At 36.1% G+C, this 20942-nt stretch overlaps 9 protein-coding genes across 9 annotated transcripts; 5 read left to right on the top strand and 4 right to left on the bottom strand.

Moving 5' to 3' along the window:
- Positions 1-107: 107 nt before the first annotated feature.
- Positions 108-2570, bottom strand: FDP41_001204 (uncharacterized protein; the record flags this gene model as incomplete). The annotated part of the gene is made up of 1 exon (XM_044702516.1): positions 108-2570. One exon carries the CDS (start codon positions 2568-2570, stop codon positions 108-110), a length of 2463 nt encoding a protein of 820 aa, XP_044564764.1.
- Positions 2571-3473: 903 nt separating this feature from the next.
- On the bottom strand, positions 3474-4903 carry FDP41_001203 (uncharacterized protein; the record flags this gene model as incomplete). Its single annotated transcript, XM_044702505.1, has 2 exons — positions 3474-3673; positions 3772-4903. 2 exons carry the CDS (start codon positions 4901-4903, stop codon positions 3474-3476), a joined length of 1332 nt encoding a protein of 443 aa, XP_044564763.1.
- Positions 4904-6412: 1509 nt separating this feature from the next.
- FDP41_001202 (uncharacterized protein) lies at positions 6413-7246 on the top strand (the record flags this gene model as incomplete). The annotated part of the gene is made up of 1 exon (XM_044702494.1): positions 6413-7246. The coding sequence occupies one exon, from the start codon at positions 6413-6415 to the stop codon at positions 7244-7246; it is 834 nt and encodes a 277-aa protein (XP_044564762.1).
- Positions 7247-8071: 825 nt separating this feature from the next.
- Positions 8072-9715, top strand: FDP41_001201 (uncharacterized protein; the record flags this gene model as incomplete). The annotated part of the gene is made up of 1 exon (XM_044702483.1): positions 8072-9715. The coding sequence occupies one exon, from the start codon at positions 8072-8074 to the stop codon at positions 9713-9715; it is 1644 nt and encodes a 547-aa protein (XP_044564761.1).
- A 247-nt stretch (positions 9716-9962) lies between these two features.
- Positions 9963-12060, bottom strand: FDP41_001200 (uncharacterized protein; the record flags this gene model as incomplete). Its single annotated transcript, XM_044702472.1, has 8 exons — positions 9963-10450; positions 10530-10757; positions 10843-10857; positions 10904-10936; positions 11050-11185; positions 11300-11484; positions 11648-11842; positions 12015-12060. The coding sequence occupies 8 exons, from the start codon at positions 12058-12060 to the stop codon at positions 9963-9965; spliced, it is 1326 nt and encodes a 441-aa protein (XP_044564760.1).
- Positions 12061-12190: 130 nt separating this feature from the next.
- Positions 12191-17175, bottom strand: FDP41_001199 (uncharacterized protein; the record flags this gene model as incomplete). Its single annotated transcript, XM_044702459.1, has 3 exons — positions 12191-14907; positions 14961-16078; positions 16175-17175. 3 exons carry the CDS (start codon positions 17173-17175, stop codon positions 12191-12193), a joined length of 4836 nt encoding a protein of 1611 aa, XP_044564759.1.
- Positions 17176-17246: 71 nt separating this feature from the next.
- On the top strand, positions 17247-17969 carry FDP41_001198 (uncharacterized protein; the record flags this gene model as incomplete). The annotated part of the gene is made up of 1 exon (XM_044702448.1): positions 17247-17969. One exon carries the CDS (start codon positions 17247-17249, stop codon positions 17967-17969), a length of 723 nt encoding a protein of 240 aa, XP_044564758.1.
- A 403-nt stretch (positions 17970-18372) lies between these two features.
- Positions 18373-19683, top strand: FDP41_001197 (uncharacterized protein; the record flags this gene model as incomplete). The annotated part of the gene is made up of 2 exons (XM_044702437.1): positions 18373-18922; positions 19076-19683. The coding sequence occupies 2 exons, from the start codon at positions 18373-18375 to the stop codon at positions 19681-19683; spliced, it is 1158 nt and encodes a 385-aa protein (XP_044564757.1).
- Positions 19684-19811: 128 nt separating this feature from the next.
- On the top strand, positions 19812-20879 carry FDP41_001196 (uncharacterized protein; the record flags this gene model as incomplete). Its single annotated transcript, XM_044702426.1, has 1 exon — positions 19812-20879. One exon carries the CDS (start codon positions 19812-19814, stop codon positions 20877-20879), a length of 1068 nt encoding a protein of 355 aa, XP_044564756.1.
- Positions 20880-20942: the final 63 nt, after the last annotated feature.

The following is a 20942-nucleotide window of genomic DNA, read 5'->3' as shown; positions in this document are numbered from 1 at the left end:
TTAATGTACTACTCACACGTTGTAATTACTCAGTCATAATCATGTGGTTTGTTAAATATCATTGTTGTATATTCATATTGAAAGGTACAAATATCCAATTGTTATATTCAATATATGTTCACCAAGTTCTGTGTTTGAATGGTCGTGCTTTCCATCACAAATGGATGTTTGAGTGCATCAGCAACAGTTAAGCGCTTAGAAGGATCAAGGATGAGAGCCTTATCCAAGAAATCGTGTAACATCAGGACCAACTTTCGTTCCTCTTTGATAGCTTTCTCATCCTCGACATGTTGATTGCTCAGCATGGAATTCAAGAGCATGGCTTTCAAATCTGTGATACTTTTCTGGAAATACATTTTTCTAACTTTGATTTTCTTTGTCAATGGATCCCATTCACGAAATAAAAACGCTCCGTCGCCATTGAAATCGAAATGACTTTCTCGAAAGGCACACTTTTTAAGAACCTTATTCGAAAATTTTCCTTTCAATTCCATCATGAGTCGTAGAGCATCATTGTTGTTTTGGGAAGGGAACAGAATTTTTCCGGTATATAGCTCAAAAACTGTACAGGCTACACTCCACATATCAATGGGATACGAATATTTCATGCCCAATATAATTTCTGGAGCTCTATAAAATCTTGAAACTAAATACGGAGTAATACTATTTTCACTAATGTCTGAGGCTGAGCCAAAATCTGATAATTTCACTTTGGTGTGGCTTGAATGAACTAGCATGTTATCTGGCTTGATATCTGCGTGAATAATATTGCAATCTTGAATGTGTTTTAGTGCAACGAGGAGCTGTTTGGTATAAACTCTTACTGCATCCATACTGATACCGACTTGTTTACCCTCTTTTCGACCGTAGTGTTTGAGAATGTCTCGTAAATTCATTTCTAGCAGTTCAAACACGAGGCATAAATGGTTTCTATATGTGAAATGATCTAACATTCGAATAATATGCAACTCGTCATTAGGATCTCGATCCATTAGCATTGAGATGATATTTAACTCCTTCATTCCTGCCTTTCGCATTGTTTCACTACTCCTTATAATCTTGATCGCTACACGTTGCGATTGAGGATCTTTTGCAAGTTTGTCTGAAGCCTGTACAACCTGTGAAAAAACACCTTGCCCAAGAAACATCTCGATTTTGTATCTGTCATTCATGACCTCTCCTATGGTGAATCGGTAGTAGCCCTCAGGATCATCATACAAATCGACAGCAGTATTTACATGAGTAGAAGCCTCACTGGTTACAAGAGCTTGAACAAGCTCATCCGTAGAAGCTCCAAACATGTCAATGAATGGAGATGATTCACCCTCTTTTCCTTTCTCATTGTTTGTGTCTTCATGTAACGAGGTAACAGTGGGTTCTTTTGATGATCCACTAATATCGTCATTCATGGATCTTTCTTGTAATTTGTTTCGTTCTTGTTCTAATTCGTAATAAAAACTGTTATCTCCTCCTGATTTGAAAGCGTCAGAGCTAAGAGGAGCAACCGAAGATTCAGTTTCGTCATTTTCATCCTCTGATATGATGTGATCCTCTGGTTGAAGATTTGGAGAGACCTCTTGTTTTTCTTTTTCCATTTGTTGGAATTTCTTTTTACGCTCTTCACGTTTTCGTTTCACTTCATTTTCATCATTTGCCTTAATTAATTGTTCTTCCATGAGTAACGTTTGCTTAATCATCTCCTCTTCATTGGGAGGAGGCACTTGTTGTTGAGTAGTCAACGTGTTATTTTCCTTAGGTGTGTTGGATGATTTTGCAGATGAATCCACTATGGGAGACTTTTCGAATTTCACACGTTTTGTGTCCGTTGTGATAGTTCTCTCCTCGTGCTGATCTTTAAATGCGACGAGTGCTTTTCGTTTTGTTTCCATTTGCTTTGTATTCCTCAATTCATCGTTCGTTGAAGGTGTTACATTCGAGGAGAGGGCAGGAACATTTCGTGATGATTGACTTGATGGAAAATGTCTATCATCATGTTCTTGTTGATAATTTGAAGATCTTTTTTGAGTGTCATAACTTGATGGAGGATGGTGGTTCTTACGATCGTACGTATCCTCCTCCTTTCGAGAAATTTTGTCGTCACGATGGCGATAACCATGATGAGATGGTCTACGGTCAGAATCGTGCGATCTGTGATAATAATTTTCGGAATGGTAATTATGGTGAGAAGAAACATTGGTGTTACTCACATTACGTCTATCATCATGTATCTTGTAATGTTGCTGTTCACTTGGTTGTGGTTGGTGTGATAGCTCTACTCTTTTCCTATCATTATGAGCAGATGAAGATGAGGAGAATGAAGATGGTGGTCTTTCTTGCCTAAATGAGTTGCTTCCACCATCATCATGTTGTGGCCTAGAATACCGACGATAATCATCCCGATGATGTGGTTGATGATGATGAGAACTTACACTACCTCCATAGACATACTCCCTTCTTGGGGTGGAAAAATTTCTTGTAGGATCTGCTTCGGAAGATAAGGCCCGAGATGGGTCGAATTCTCTTCGTGAATGTTGTAACGATGATGATGAATGTCGTTGTTGTTGGCTCATTTTTTTTTAGATGTTCAAAAAAAAACACAGCAAGACTTCTTGGGAAACTCCACCAGAGAGTACTAGTAAAAGTTTTATAGAGAAGGCCACAGGAGGCCAACATCCGTGAGGACTTGAGAATTATTAATACAAACATTGGTTGTTTGTACGAAGGTCAAGTGAAACTTCAGTTTCAAAAAGATGACGACTTTATAACTGAAAATCCAGTTGTGTTGAAGAAAACTGATCATCTTGATTCATTTGCAAGTACTCGAATCAAAAATCATAAGTATTCAGCCTATCTCACAGTACTATGTTTGAATAAGAAAATTAGTGTTGAGAATGCTGCAAAATTGAATTTGGATGCGGAAGAAATTGAAATTAATTTCATTAAGAAACACAAAGAAAACGGAAATGTTGAAATTTATGAAGCGACTATTTCGTCATTTAGCAATGATGAGAAATTGTTGACAAAAATGTTACAATTAGAACGACAAATTATGTTCTACAAGGAATGTTTTAAAAACACAGTCATCAGTAGAGTTGGATTGGTCTCACCTTCCAATTTGAACCTTGAACGGGTGGAGAAAATCATTGAACAACATAATGGCCTCTTTGTCAACATTCAATCGTTCATTGAAAACAACACTTTTTCTGTTGTCAAGGAAGGACACAAGCCTGAAATTGATTAAAACAATACTACTCGCTTAATAAAGTTATGGGATTGAATGGGTTGTTTGTAAACAACAACACATGAATCTGTGAAATGTTCATTCCAAGAAGCCAAATCAATCTCTTTGCAAGGTCCTCCACCTCTATTGTGGCCCTCCTATCTCCTACAACTCTCTCATGCTGACACATCTAAAAGTCTCTAATACCACTGATCGGGTGATATTAGAGACTTCCGGATGACATCACGACAGTTTACTTTTTTTCGAATAAGAGTTCTCTGATAGCATGTTTGATAGCACTACTTTTCTGTAGAGACATCTTGGTAGAAAAGGTACAGGCATCGTTTGTTTGGCCCATAGATAAGGCAGGATAAAAAGCAAGCTGGCCTATCTCATACTTTGGATGATCAATCATTTTGTGCGAAAAATCGATCGATGAAACAAATGCTCCATCTTGTGTGTGGTTTAAGGTGTGGATGTAATTTTTTCGTAAGAAGTAATTGAATGAAATGGGTGTCATGGAACAATATTGTCACAAACAATTAACTCACTTTTCGCAAAGGCAATTTTAAAATTCTTCGTATCCAAATAAACTCCAATAATATATCCATTGCCTTTCACAATATTCTCATCCTCCATAATACAATACTGTTTCTTTTGATTACAAATATCTATTGAGTTAGATTTGTGATAAACACAATTTCCTTCTTCATAAATTGCAATACTAAAACTATTCGACGACCCAAGATAATCTCTGAACTGAAAACTATATTCTGCATCGATCTTAAATCGATCTTCAAGCTTATCTCCCGATATCTGTTTACAATTCGCAATGTTCAATCTTTCAGTTAACACAATTCCAATCAAGAAATTGTCGTACTGTCCACTCTTGTGTACAATAAATTCAAAATAATGAATTCCTGAATCGTACATCATGGGTCGGTTAACTACATTCACACCCGCTTCACCCACTGAGGAGGAACAAAAATTTTCTGTCATGACGACCGTATTTCCACATCTAAGAGGTTCTTGCATCGAAGGAGATCCAGTTTTTGTATTTTTGTAAACCTCCAAATTGGTAATCATCGTTCCAGTATAACACAACTCTTGCCTAAAAAAATTATTAGTTGTAAAACCATATAATTTGAAAATTTCAAAACAAGTTCTGTAAGATCTATTCATGTTGACATGAGTATTATTTGAAAATGTTGTTGTATATTCATCATCATTAAAATTATTCAAACTATACAATTCAAGTAATAACTTGTACAAAGGTTCGTTCACTCGTGTTGCATCTGAATAAAGTAACCATTCATCATTATGGAGTAGAGTGGGTGGTGTTTTTTGTTGGTCATGGTGATCTGTGATGCTTGTAGAAGCCACCAATTCTTTTCTAAAGAAAGTATTTAAGAATATGCGTCCTACTTTTGAAATCGGACTATTATTGGTTGTTGTGGTGGTTGAAGAAGAAGAGGGATGAGAAGGATGATGATCACATAGTTGATTAGGTGTAGGTAATATGAATGGTTTAAAATCATCATCCATTTGAAAAATAATTCGGAAGAATCTCTTGCAAGTGAGAGGAACATGGATAAAGATGGAGGAAAGAGAATCGGTGAGATAAATGAAAATTTCAATCCAGAGCTCTTCTGGAATTTGATGACAGAGGTGAAAAGTGGACATTTTTTTTCAGAATTTCAGGAACAATTCAAAAGGATGAATCAAATTCGTAGATGTGTTGTTGAATTAAAATATGAAATATGGACATTTATTGAATGAGAGAACGTTTATTTACAGAGTTGAGAGATTGATATTCACAAAGTTGTGGTTCTCAACATGATGATGGTCATCTTAATAATAATACTTGTGATAGTAGGGCTTTCTGCGACGATAATAAGGCTTTCTGTAGTAATAGTCGACGTAGTAATAGTCTGGTTTATAATAATAACGACGACGATGATAGTAAGGCTTACGATAGCGATAACCATAACTATTCTCACTTTCGAAGGAGGCGGCTTCATCACCTTCTTGATTCTCAACTTGTTCAGCATGACAATAGCAACAGAATGCAACAACGAGTACAATGGCTAAAAGAACTGCCAAAACAAAGACACTTCTTTTGTGATATTTCATTTTGTCAAATATGAGTTCGTTAAATGATATCTTTTTTTGTTGTTGAAGTTCTGTTGGTGGCTTAAAGAACGTTTGATTTTATAGCATATGGTTGGATTGTCTAATAAGGTGTATTGACAATTTAGAAATGATATCTGTAAGAGACAAGTTCATGAACTGCCTTGACATCTATAGGAAGGTTTTGGAGATTAGACATTTCTGGTGTTACCACTTCCACAAGATCAAACGCTCAAAATGTGCTAAAGGTACCCTCGATTCCAGTTAAATCAATTCACCATTTTAAATAGTTCGTTTCGCTTGGAACTGATCAGAAATGTACAGAAAGTTGCTCGGACTTTTGTTTCGTCAACGCTTTTCAAAATTTCAGCACGTCCGTGATGTCCCTTAATCGATCCTTAAAAGTTCTACCGTCTCACAAGTGAAACATCGAGAGAATCAATTTCCTCTTCGAGTTGGAATGCTTTCAACAAAGTTGCCACAAATAATTTGAGCCTTTTTTATAATCTCACTGAAATTTCCTCTGAATCAGTGCTCACATCCATTTCACAAATGGATTCCAAGTCATATTTAAATTTGTTGCAATTTAGAAATAGATTCCGATGGTTTTGATCTTTCTGATAGGAATTTAAAAACTAATTCCATTTTGAGAAGCAATGATCATGATTTTCTAAATATTCCATAAATATGGTGTTAACTGAAAGTGTTTTCGGAGCAAATATTAATAATTCATCATCATCTCGTCATGATTCGAATCAATCTGTTAATCTTGTATTTGACCAGGATTTTCTTTTGGAAGACATGGTGCTTTTGCTTTTTCACTAATAAATACCACAACACAAAAAATTTGTCTCGATTTTTTTCTCTTGTTTTTGTGTGATGAATGAAGAACGTGGCGAACGACAGCAAAGAATTGCTTCCGAATTGAATCGGAAAGCCTTGCATCGGCTTGTATATACTAGCTTGCAAAACAACAATGTCAACAAAATGATCATGGAAAACAATAGTACTCGAGTACAGGAGGATCATGGTGATGATTCATTATTAATAACATCAACAAGGATGATTGAAGGAAATACTCAGCAACGGAAAGTGAATGAAGATAAACCCATCATCCAACAACAACAAATCACTCCATCAAGAAGTTTATCAATTTCAACTGAAACTTCTCCTCAATCATCAGTATTATTATCGGATAGTCATAAATTAACGACATCACCACGCGACCATCATCAAGAAGAACAGATGGCAGTGGAATCCACGACAAGAACAACAACTTCCATAGCATCATCATTCTCCCGTATTCTTCATTTACTTGATTGGTCGTCTCGGGTCCTCTCAGAACAAGTATTCACTCATCGTGTGATGAACGTATTGAAATCTCTTTCCATGGGTTCAATATTTGCTTTTGCTGTTTTAAAGTTGTTGGAATGGTGGTTCTCTCATTCCGTTCATCAGCATCATCGTTCCGCAAATGTACAAAGCAGATCTCTGCTTCAACGATCACCCACCTCTCCCTTCCAACAACTTAAATCATTACGAGAACATTCACTTTACAAGTCGCCACATTACAGCAACATTAGCAGCGATCATCCAATTCCGCGTTCTCAGAAGGGTCGATTTTATTTGCATGAATTGTCAACATGGGATGAATTGGGAGCGAGTACCGATAATAGAGATCAATCTAAATCATCATCTCGTTCAAACGTGATCAGTACGGATGGTCCTCTCTTTGTGCCATTGTCTCGTATTGAAAAATTCCAACAATTACAGCAACAAGAAAAGACTTTGGCACCCAAACTACATGAATTAGATCAAAATTTGCAGAACAATGCACTTTATGGACAAATGGCCCAACTAGAAAGTTATCGAAAGAGTACCATATTTGGTGAGTGACAATAAGGACCTTTCAGTTCTGAACCTTTTTGTTCAACAGAGAGAACCTCATAGAGGTTCCTTGAGATGTTGCTCTTGGAATGCACAAACGTTGTTGATTTGCGAAGAGCAGATTTACACATTTTGAAGAAAGATGCGACGACAAAACAGATCTTTAGCGAATCGAGATGCTGCAAGACAAACAGAATGCTTTTCACTAGAAAACACAGTACATCTGTCGGAATTTTGACTTAAATTCGAAAATCAGTGGTCGTTAGTCTCAAAGATACATCATTCTGACATAAGAAAAAACTCTCTCTAAAGAGTCCACTCAGTTCTCCTCAACTATCAACTGGAATTGGTTTGGCGAACGGGAAAATGATGAACTGTGACAAATTGTCGTTTTCGGGTAAAAAGCAAAACAAAAAAATGTGTCGTGGTTGGTATGTGGAGTTTATTCCCAGTTTATCCTTTTCGTGACCTATTGATTGCCAAGCTTGGAGCATTTAGTTCTTGACACAGTCGTATTTATGATGGAAAAAGAGATGAAAATCCATTTGATGGATGTTCCAACATGAAATTAGTCGAGTATGTTAAGGTTGGAAAAAAGACATTCGAAAATTCAAAAACATCATGGATCTGGTGTGAAACACTTTACTTGGGAGGAACTCAAAAAGAAGAATCCGCACACCATCTTTAAGCCCTGGCAAACGTATTAAGCTGTTGTAGGAGAAAACTAATATTGCATGCAAAACACACGAAGAATCAAATTGGAAAGCATGTCGTTCGTCTTCCTCTATAATAAAGCCGTTGAACCTCAAGAGCTGACAATAAAAGAAAAAAAAAATGAATACGAAACGTAAACGGCAAACTGTTGAAGCTTTCTCACCACCACCATCGGAATGGTGTTCAACCACCACTGAACCACGAAAGGAAGTTTGTTCAGTAGTAGTAGTAGCAGATGAATTCAATTTACAAACACAGCCATCCTCTCATGATGATGATCATGATGGAGGCTCTGAATGGAATGGGATTGATCCTACCATAGCGGCGTTGAATACTCAAAGTGAAGAGCACGTTATGGCATCAAATACAATCTCTTCCGATGAGGCTGCTACGTCCACAGAATTGCCATCTCTGTCATTGGAAGCAATTAAAACGCAGCAAGAAGATGAACCTAGCGTTCATAAACAAGTCTTTTCCAATCATTCAAGTTTTGGAAAAACTAAAAAGAGAAAAATTAATCAATCATCCAATAAGTTCAACGAAAACAATAAGACGCAAAAGCTTGTCAATTCTGTTTCTACTAGTGATGTGAACACCATCAACACGTCTGAAAGTAGTAGTAGCAACACGACTGGAAAAGTTTTCGGAAATTATAAAAATTATTACTCGTACAGATACAGTAATGAAAATTTGGGAGGTTCTTCATCATCGACCATTCCCACCACAACTACTGCCACAACACATGCCAAAAAACAACAGAATGAACTCTCTCACATTGATCCTCGATTAGAAATTATTGCACGAATTTTAAGTACACACTTTAAACTGTGTGAAGAAAACCCTACTACTTTGGAGCTTTCATGTTTGGATATTGGATGCAATCAAGGATTATTTACCATTCAAATGGCAGATTTAATAGATAGTTCATTATCAAATCAAGCAAATAATGGACAAATTCCCATCACACTCAAATCTCTAGATGCCATTGATATTGATGCCAAATTAATTCGACAAGCAAAGAATCACTTAGAAGCTCTTAAAAAATTTAATACAATTGAAGACAAAGAATCTATGGGAGATGATCATCTGGGAATGAGTGTACAGACCTATGTCTCGATGGAGAGACTTGAAACAGCCGCCGATAAGGAAGAAAAACTCTTCATTTGGGAGAACAATAGAAAACTGTTAAAAACAAAGGGCGAGAATGTACAGAGTTCAGAACAAATTGTGCTCTGCAAGAAATCTTACATGCTGCAGCTCATTTACAAGATTCATTTTAAAACTCAAAATTTTGTGGAAGAAATTGCTTCTCTTGTGACACATTCAGAGTCACTCGAAAAAGCAAGAGAAAACAAATATGAATCACTTCTAAACGCATCGTTAGGGAAAACAAAGAGACTATATGACTTAATTACATGTCTAAGTGTCACCAAATGGATTCATCTTAATTATGGAGATGATTCCATCAAATTTCTTTTTCACAAAATTTTTAGCATGTTGAAGAGTAATGGAGGAATATTTGTTTTGGAACCTCAAACATGGAAGAGTTATGCAAAAAAACGAGACCTCACCCCAACATTTCAAGAACAATTCAAGAATATCAAGTTTAGACCAACGGCTTTTCATGAATACTTAATGAAAGAGGTTGGATTTTCGCAATGTGAAACCGTCTTTATCGAGGAAACATCCAACAATTCTACCACCTCTGAAAAAACTAAAAAGAAAGGTTTCAAAAAGAGACCCATTTGTTTTTATTTCAAATAAGGTCAGGAATGCAAAAATGTTTGTTGGGTGAACAAAAATCTCAATACGTTGTTTATGGCCAAGACAAAATTTGCGACACTGGAGTACTCGATATCGGGAGAGAAACAAATACAACAAGACGAAGGAGGAGAGAATTATGTGTCCAAGCCATCCTCTGTTCCTTTGGAAGTGTGTGATCCTTCAGGTTCAAAAGGTTGTCTCAAGTGTGGTCATGCCCACATGGGCAAGCAGTTTGCCTCTAAAACAACTAATCTAAAAACACAAAATCAAGGTCACAGAGTGCAGTTTGATGTGAAGCATGTTTTTCTAAATTTCCAAAGAAGAGTCGGTAATCTCGTGTTTCCTGTGAAGAGAAATAAAGTATGGAATGCGAGTATCCACAGACGATGGTGGGTTTCATGTTTTGTTTGGAAAAAGAGAGAGTTCTAGAAATAATGTCTTCCAGTATCAAGTGCCGCATTGGCGTTGTGACAGAACTAACTTCAGAAGAGTCCAATCCCAGTTCATTCGATTCATTGTTTCCCAAGCAGTACACCTTATAGTCTTTAGATATGAAAAAGAAACCAGTTAATCCGCTAATTGAATCCAAATCAAAATCATCGGAATTGATGGTCTTGTAATCCATACAGTGAAATTGCGATTCCAATGCTCTACCATTGCCATATTCATCAGAAAAAGTCACAACATGGCCAGCTAGGGAAAGGTCAGGATGGTTTTTCGAAATTTGTAAAAAGCCTTTTCATTACATTTCGTGGGTGTACATTCCGTATAAACCCTGTATGACTGAAACTCACTATGATAGGAAAATACTTACAGGTAGAAGCTCCAAAATGAATTTTGGAGAAAGGGGCACAAAATAAGGTTCCTATTTTAGAGTATGGCTGGTGCGAAATATTGTTGGACAAAACATTGCCATGATCTGTCAAGATTAATACATAACTTGTACCTAGTGAAACGTCGATAATTTTCTCATTGGGAAGCAGTGTATAAGTACAGAGAGTAAATGATGAAATTGAGTCTTCCTCATTATTAGGAAATGTTCCTATTCGTTGAGAAGTTTTTTAAGATGGTCATGCAATTAGTGTGTTCACAGATAACACGTGTTAAAAGAAATTTCTCACACTCACCTAACTGATTTGTTCCTATTTACTGGAATGTATACCAATGAGAAGTTTTTTCCACACTTACCATTACTTCCACATCCATATAAACATCCTTGTTCTTGTGAAATATTTGTTGTCATGTGAAATATTAAATTTATATATTAAATTAATATTTCAAATGAAATGTGCGATTTGTGTAAGTAATCACTCTCAAAATTTTCAATACTCAACTTGTTAGTAATAATGTACTTTCATATCCACAAACAATTTTTTCGACACGATCTCCTGGCCGCAGAAATGATGTATCTAACCGTTCTGGTGGATACACTTCCATACGGCTTCGGTATCGTTCTCCAAGACCTAATTGCTGTCATGTATTTTTGAGAGCATTAATTTCGTTTTGTCACACATCATGCAAAAACAATGCATGTATTTTACAGTTCAAATTCGTACCATCTCCATATTGATGTTTGCCACTTACTCCACTTGTGTTCTTTCCACAAACATAAATAATTTGACTATTTCCAACTTCTTCCAAATAATACGTAAAATAAGCTCCACATGAAATATAGGCAATATTTTTGTGATCGAAAAATGTAATTCTAACAATTTTTTCTTCCAATGGCCGATTGTGATCTAATCCGAGCTGACCACTTGTATTTTGCCCTGTTTAAAACGTGATAATGATGATTAATAGATGTTGCATTAATACCACATCACATATACATCAAGTAATGCAAGTTGAGAAAAACATTTGATAAAGAATTCAATAATAAGATACAGATAAAGTGAAATTAGGTGTGATCATCATACATTTGAAATACTCTACCTGCTCCATAGACAACATTGGAACGAGTTACAAAAATAGTAAAGTGATCTCCTGCTCCGATCCACTTCAACTTATCTCCGTACGGAAACAATTGATGTTCACTTATCGGAGTTATTTTTACATTTACAAGACGTTCAGAGGAAGATCTACCTTCATCCGTTATTAATTGTCCATCTTGATTCTTTCCAAAGAGCCCTTTTTTATCATAAAAACAATTCCATGATGATTAATTACATATTTTGATCATATATTATTCGAACATTTGAAATATCCACACCATTTAATACCATATTTGAAACATAACCATAAAGTATGATTATTAAATTTCATGGATACAGAGGAGTCTTCATGAAATTCGGAAACCTACAGATGGTATCGGGAGAATAAAATTTGCTCGGAAAACTGCTTTTCATTTTTTTTAATCTTTTTTTGTGGAAGTGTTTGTGAATCATCAACTTTTCACAATTGGGGTTAATAGTTCATCACAGGACTAGCAATCTGTCCGTTGTTCATCATGATGTGGTAGTAGTATAGAGTTAAAGCTTATTTTGGTGGAAGATTCATGGAAAGTCTCACCTTGTTTCGAAGTGTGTGATAAAACTCATCGAGGGATGATGTTGCATGTTGAGAGTTAATAAAGGTTGCATTTTCTTGTATTGGAGTGTCAAGATCCATCGTTTCGTGTTCAACATGGTTGGATGAAGGACATGCATTTTGGTAAAATTTCTCTTCTTCTTGTCTGACAAATGCAGAAATGTTAAACTTCAATAAGGCATATTCGAATGGTGTGATTGAAGGTGTTTCACTTTTTTCATCACAGTATTCTTGATCGATGGAGGAAATGGTTTGATACTCAGAGCCATAGGTCTTGTTGAATATTGACTGATAGAGAAGAATGAGTTGACCATCTCGAATTCCCCACATCACAAACAGTGATGGTAAAATGCACATGACAATGGTCAACAGAGCAATCAAATACAAGCATGAATAATTTCCAAAAACCAACAGTATGGACGAGACAGATGGTGTGGATGATATTCCTGAAAAAGTCATGGCATTAATTGTCAAGAATGTCACAACACTAATTCCCATAATGATGTTCGAAAGTCGAAGTCTCAAAATCATGGAAGTGAGTGAAAATTTTCTCTTCTCCTTTCGGCATATTCTTGTCATTGTGTTCCAATTATAAATTAATTTCACAGTGGTCCACTGCACTGTGACTAGCACAAACATGACAAGGCTATTCAAATGTTCCACTTCACTTTTGAAACGTCCATATTTCGAAATTTCCTCAGAGGACGTATCAAGAGAGGTATATTGTCTTGCAAAACATGCACATCCTTGAGAGAATGATCCAGTACTTAGCGAGAATATTGCAATAATGGTAAATCCTTGATAAATAGCGTTTAAAAACCATAACACTAAACTTTGCTTGGTGATGGATTCACCTTTTTGGCTTGATTTGTATAGTTCTGGAATTTTCTCGAGAGCCGTGTCTGATACTTCGAACGAATGACCGTGATGCTGACTCGTGTTATTGCTTGTCTTTCTGCTTGGTGAAAGGAATTGTAAAAACTCTCCAATACTAATATCTCCCATTGAAAATGCAAATGGAAGTAAACTTGTATAAAGAATGTTATAAAATATAAGAGAATGAGATTGCAAAATTGTGCTTCCACTAAAATAGGTGAAGAACAGATTATACACCAATTGACAAGCTGCCAACACTACTGACTTGTACATGGTGTATTGTGAGACGAGGGCAAGTCTCTTGTAGCTATTTCTTCCATGAACTAAAATAAGTCGTTTCAGAGCACTAAATCTTGGAATCCCAAAGTCAGCAGCTCGTACCGCTTGTAAATTTTCATTCTCAGTATGAATTTCTTGATCAGAGGTCACCATTGCATTACTGTCATCAACAAGTCTTGCTGAACTACTGATTCCAACTCCTACATCTGCTTCTAAAATCATATTGACATCATTTCCTCCATCTCCAATAGCAAGACATATTGGTGAACTCAATGATTGCAATCTGTTGTTATGTTGTGAATCCTCGATACTGGTCACAGGGTATTTGATCATTCTGACAATTTTTCCTTTAAACTTTGGTGTCATTCTACAGCAAACACAGGCTTGAACTTGTTCACACACTCTCAAGAATAGTAACAAATTTTCTAATGACTTGATATCAGCAGGTTGTTTGTCATCATCGTTCAATATGTAATTGAGAATTTTTCCTTCAAAAATTAAACATGCAAAGAGGTGAGTACTATTACCTAACTTGGTCAACGCCTGGTGTAAACTATCTCTTACGGAAGAGACAGAAGAGCCTCTCAAATAAATCAATAAAAGATCTTCAGAAGGAACCGCTGGAATGATGTGGCATGTTTGAGCAATTTGAACTGCAGTTTCAGTCTTATCCCCAGTTAACATCCAAATCGAAATTCCAGCATCTCTTAGACTTTCGATGCATTCGGCTGCACCTTCTTGCAATTTATCTTCCATGGCTGTGGCTCCAAGCAACTGAAAATTTGTTTCAATTTCTTCAAAAATACTCTGCTCATTACTGTCGTCAGCAAGTGAAATATTTTCCATAAAAGTCGTCACTTCCTCTGAGCTAAGCTCTCGATATGCCATTAACATGACACGAAGACCTTCTTGAGAGGCTAACGATTGAATATGAGATAATGTTTTTTGTAGCAAAGCCGGATCCCTATTATCCATTCGTTCTGAGAGTACATCATCTGCTCCCTTGCACATGATAAAATACCTAGTCTCCTGAGTTTCTGCATTGTTCAATTCTTGCCGTTTTACGATAATGGACATTCTTCTTCGATCACTCGTGAAATAAAGAACCTTCAAGATACGATATTCCTCAAGCATCCATGACTGGCCTCTTGAATTTTCATCAGGATCATTATAAAATTTCAGCACGATTCTTTCTTCATCTCTATAATTGAGAACTACCCCTTGAGATGCAGCAAATTTTACAAATGCGTCCTCTTCAGGAGAGCTGGATCTGTAATGAGGCATGTATAAATTTTCAGAATTTTCACAATAGACAGTATGGCAAAGAGCCAAGTTTCGTAAAAAGTTCATTCGAATGGAGTCTTTTGAGGCAGTATTGTGAGGCCAAAGATATTGAGCGTAATTACTTGTATGGCCATTCTTAGTAAGTTTTGGTACTCGTATGACTTGTCCGTCAACAATTACTCGTGAAAGAGTTAGCAAATTTTCAGTGATGGTTCCTGTCTTGTCAGCTGTGTATTGTGTAAATTTTCAATATTCGTCTCGTGATGTTAATTATACTTACTGAATATGTATTGAATTTGTCCCAAATCTTCCGCAACAGAGGTGTTCGAACAACTTGGCATATTTCCTCTCTTGTCACTTAAGCCATAATCTTTAGCAATAAAAAACATTGAAATTATGTACTTGGTAATATCTGAGGTAATTTTGAGAGATTGTGGTATCATGAGCGAGCAAAGCATTGTAAATCTTAACGGTATGATCAAATAGGGTAAAATTGGATAGATAAAATTATGCAGAAATCTGAAAATAAATATCATATTTGTGCTCGAAGTATTAATAACGGGGAGAATTGGATACAAGTCTAATGCCAGGTAAAATGGGCTATACTGTCTCTGTAAAATGTTGTAATAATTTCCAATAATTCCAAAACTAAGACCAATCACTAATTGAACCATGAATATTCCAACGACAACATGATTAATAAAATTATCCATTTTTGTCCATTTCATTTCTGCTTCTTTTTTGTTCATTCCAATCTTGGTTTCATTTCCAGTATAGACTACAAGTGCCAAAGCATGTGCTGTGCTTTTCAAAGTGGTCCCTTGAAGAAGTAAATTGTAATAGGATAATGGGTATCTTGTAAATCCTCCTACTCTGTCAGTCACAAGCAAATCTCCTCTGAAATGATCAAGATCTGCATTCGGTAACGAGCATTCCACAATACACGAAAAATTGTTGAGAATATCAGCATAATCACTGTCTTTGTTTGAAAAGAGTTGCTGCACTTGAGGTATGGCTTTTCTTTCCTTGTAGTGTGACTCTCCATCGAGTGCTGATGTTTCAATCCATGCAATTCCTCCGGAAATGTCACTCAAAAAATCGTTCGTAGTAGAAACCACAACATCGTCCCCACTCTCTGCACGATTAATTTTCTCCTTCTTCAAAATATTGCTTGATTTCAGTAATAACATATCTGCTCTGATTTGTTCCTCCTCTTGAAGATAGACAATATCTCCAACTTGAACTTGATAAGAAGGTATGACATGAAAAGAGCCGTTTCTTATGATGGTTACCTTATTCAAGTTAATTTCTGTATCTTTTTTATATCTAAAGTAGTCATCAATGAATTCTTTGGCCACACCGACAGTGACCACTACGATGAGAGGAATCCAAGTGGTTCTGAAATGACGATATTGCAAAGTATCAAATGTCATCATGGTGTTTGGTTAGAATTTTTGTAAGCTAATACAAAATTCAACACACAAGCACACTTACATTGGATTTGTTGGGCTTGCTACTTTCCAAAATTGCAAGCATGCCAGCGCTAAAAAGTACTGATTCATTCGCAGTGAAAATTGTTCACTAATGCTCTTCCAAAAAAAATTGTACCACTTGTACTTGGTATTGCTAATCGTGTTGTCACAAAATCTAGGGTAATTACAGTTCCTTTCTCTTGAAAATAAAGTTCTTGATTTAATTCGTTCAGAGATTGTCTGAAGTGGTTCATAATTATCCGCAAACAAAAAATTCCACACCCACGTGGTTGCATGTTTCCAATATTTTTCAAAATTTCTTCTATTTTGAAAAATCCTTTTGATGTTGAAATGTTCAGCAGTGATTGATGAAACGTCATCATTGACAAAACTACTCGTGTTGAATGATCCAAAATTGTATCCTTCACAATTACAACATCGATAGATCATAGATATACTATAGAAAATAAAGTTCTTCAAGCAAAAATGTACAATAAAAGTAACAACCATATGGTATAAAATCCAAAATATGAAACTGAATATTTTCGAAACGATATTCTGATGAGAATTATAATTAAGTAGAAAATTAGCTAAATCACGTTGCTTCTGTTGTAATTGAGGAGTCAATATATGATTATAATAATGTTCATGAATAATTTGATGATTTTCAAAATTGGATGATTCAAAATTTCCATACACAATCCTAAGAGAGTTATTTCTCGGAGAATCATTAAATTCCTTCTCTGGATTACACTCAGGAAAATCATCCTGATGCAACACCGAAGGAGATGATGATGGAATGTATTCAATTTCTTCCGATGACACTGCTGAATAATAAACTTGCTGATGATTTCCGGAATGATCATTCGTGAAAGTAGCAGCATCACCATCTCCACCACGAAAAGAGTCATCTTCTTCATTTTGTGGATCCTGACCATTCACTATATTATTAGTGGAACCTCGATTCGCCAAATGAGACCTCACCGCCATCACGAGGGAATCGCTCTCCTTTTGGAATCCCATTTTTTTTTGTAATCTTTAATCACGTCCAAGAAATTGTTTCACCAATCAATTTTTAGGCGGTTGATCAAAAAATGTCTTTTTCTTCCAACTATTCCGAAGCTGCAGAAAGAAACAAGGAACCTTTACGGCAAGTGTTGAGCCAGTTCTTGAGCTCTATGGAAAAGAGTTTGCCATCATCATTATCCTCGTCATCATCATTGGATGAAAATAAAAAGAAACGAATTTTAGAAATTGCTTCCGGATATGGACAACATGTGAGCCATTTTGCACGTTCCTTTCCGAATTATGAGTTTCAACCTTCGGAATTGACTCCACAAAATTTTGAATCCATTATGGAACGATGTAAAGAGTTGAGTAATGTAAAGCCTCCCATCCTTATCGATATTAGTAAAGAGTTGGAAGAACTGATGACTTTAGAAAGTGGTGCTTTACAAACAACCTATCATTCCATCATTGCCATTAATTTATTACATATTTCACCATGGAAAACAACACCCATGCTCATAAAGAATGCAAGTCGATTATTGCAACATGATGATGATGACGATGACGATGGTGGTTATTTATTTATTTATGGACCATTTAATGTCAATCATGAATACACAAGTGAAGGAAATAAGAATTTTGATGAACATTTAAAATCAAGGTGTGAAGAATGGGGAATTCGAGATGTCCAAGATGTTGAAAAAGAAGCCCATTTATGTGGCTTTATACTATTGGAGCGCATTCCAATGCCAGCCAATAACTTTACTTTGGTGTTTAAAAAGAAATCCACCAAGCATAATGATCACTGATCGCACGGTTCAATCATTCATCATCATCATTACGAATCATTTATCAAGAAACGATTGTGAAAATGCAAGGTGTCATTCCAAATGAATTGTTTCATGAAATGTCCATTCTCCTCAAAATTCACAATTGACTCATAACTCATCATCACGTTTTTCCAAACTTGCAAGGTTTCTTTTGGAACTTGCTCCAAAAACTTTCCATCTCTTCGTGCGTACTCCCACACTCAGGACGTACTTTGAATGGACGGCATTCACTTGCATCAAAACGTTTATTTGTGAAACACACTTGGGTGTCGAATTGCATATTCAAAAGTGACACTCACTACATCGGAACAAAAAAAATTCAACAATTCAATCCAATTCAATTTCACACCAACACCCAACAACAAAAAACACCCAAACACAAATGTCTGCCTCTTCCGACAAGAAACTCTTCACTCCCATCACTTTGGGTGTCGCCGCTTCCAAATTGGAATCCTTCAAACTTCCTCGCATCACTCTTTCACACCGAGTGGTCATGGCTCCTCTCACTCGATGCCGTGCCTTGAATGGTGATTGTGAGCATACCGATTTGGGAGCCGAGTATTACTCTCAAAGAACCTCTCCAGGTGGATTAATTATTGCAGAAGCGACTCAAATTACACCACAAGGTCAAGGATATCCCTGCACTCCAGGTATTTATTCACAAGCACAAATTGAGGCATGGAAAAAGATTACGGACAGTGTTCACAAGAAGGGAGGTTTCATCTTTTTGCAATTGTGGCATGTGGGAAGACAACGATATGCCAATAGTGTGTCTTCTTCAGCAGTTGGAATTAAAAACGCCAAATCGTACAATTGGGAAACTGGTGAAAGTGTGATTCCAGAAACTCCAAAGAGTTTGACTGTGGAGGAAATTAAGGAAATTATTAAGCAATACAAGCAAGCAGCGATTAATGCAAAATTGGCTGGATTTGGTAAGTTTCAAATGGAATTTGGCAAACTCTAATTTCTTGAATTTTATTTTCACTGTTGTGTGACTATTTTTGCCATATATATTTTCACATTTCATACAACTTTACTTGAAATCATTATGAAAAATTCCACATTTCTACACTTCATCTCTATAGATGGTGTCGAATTGCATGCAGCCAATGGTTATCTTGTCGATCAATTCTTACAAGATGGCGTCAATAAGCGTACCGATCAATACGGTGGTAGCATTGAAAATCGTTTACGTTTCATGCTTGAAGCCATTCAAGCCGTCATTGAAGGTTTCGATGGAGAATCTCATCGCGTCGGAATTCGTCTCTCACCCAGTGGAAACTTTTTAGAAATTTCCGATTCAAATCCAAGCGCTCTCTTCACTGCTGCTGTGAAAGCTTTGGATGCATACGAATTGGCTTACATTCACATTGTTGAGCCACGTGTGGAGGGTGGAGCTCTCAATGACAATGGTGAAGCTGAGAAAATACCAATTATGGCCACTCGTGATTTGAAACCTCTGACAAGAAGTCCAGTAATTTCTGCAGGTGGATTTAATGCACAGACAGCATTGGAAGCTGTTGAGGAAGGAGTGACAGATATGGTTGCCTTTGGAAGATACTTTATTTCAACTCCAGATCTACCTGAGAGAATTAAGAGAGGAGTTCCATTTAACAAGTATGATCGATCGACTTTTTATGGATCAAGTGATGTGAAAACTGGATACACAGATTATCCATTTTATACTTTTTAAGGGACTTGTAAAAGGAGAAATTTCTATTATTATGGTACATCACGGTACTCGAAATTTAATTCTTTTTGGAAATGTATTAATTAAATAATAATTATAGACAATATTTAATTTTTAATATTTGGAAAAAAATGATCATCTCACAACAACCATCGTCACTTTCATTTGATCACACCGTAAACATTTTCATTGCGTTACCTCCCGAAATGATTCTTCAAATTTTTGAATTTTGTAGCGGAATGGATTTACTTCAATTATACCATACCAGTGCGAACTTGCGAAAAGAATTCATGATGGAATCTTTGGGAAAAGATGATCTTAATGAGGATTCGAATCATTTGCATGAAACTCAAACCATGAACGCGGTTTATAAAAAGGAATTAATGAAAAAAATATTACCATCTCGATCTTATTATCATCAAGCAGTATTAATGATTTCTCCTCCTGGAAATTTAATATTTAAACTCGCCTATTATGAATTATTGAAAGAACGTGCAGAGAGATCTTGTCAAATTAATCATGAAGAACCAACAACAACAACAACAACCAATTGTAACACTTTGAGTGGATTAAATTTACCATCCTTTGAAGCCAACATCAGTTTTATGAATGGATTGGGATATAAATCTGTGAAAATTGCATGTGTTGGTCCTGCAAAATGTGGTAAAACTCAATATGTGAATTGTGTCACTGGTCAATCGCCATTTGATAATGAAAAACAAGGAGTTGGAGCGTTTGTTCGAAATTTGAAAGTATATTTTCACTCATACATGTTCCAGTTAGAAATTTGGGATATTGCTCGATCGAAAGGAATGGAAAGAATTTTTATGGCCCACAGTGATTTTGTCATGTTTTGTTTTGACTTGAACAACGAACAAAGTTTTTTCGAAATGTGTAAAATGATCGAAGAATGGATGATTGATCGATTTGCAAGTTTTCGTACGTGTGAATTGAACGATCACCTGCATGAAAATAGAATGTACGTGTGCATCATTGGAATGAAGAATGATTTGTCACGAAAAGTGTCCAATGAAACGATTCTGCAATGGTTGAATTCATTTAACTTGGAGGATTATACGAAAAGTACTTCCATGCGAGGTTTACGAATACAATATTTTGAATTAAGCACAAAGAATAATCGGAGAATGTATCTTCCACTGTTTCACATGTTGAGAGCCATGGAAAATGACATTGCATAACCGTATTCATGATCGCAACAATTCCAGCAAATTCTATCAGAATGCAACATCAATGTAGTTTAT

Source organism: Naegleria fowleri, assembly GCF_008403515.1.
Source record: "Naegleria fowleri strain ATCC 30894 chromosome Unknown tig22, whole genome shotgun sequence".
Taxonomy (NCBI): Eukaryota; Heterolobosea; class Eutetramitea; order Acrasida; family Naegleriidae; genus Naegleria; species Naegleria fowleri.
Note: the sequence above shows the minus strand (reverse complement) of the source record. Positions and strands in the feature narration are given on the sequence as shown.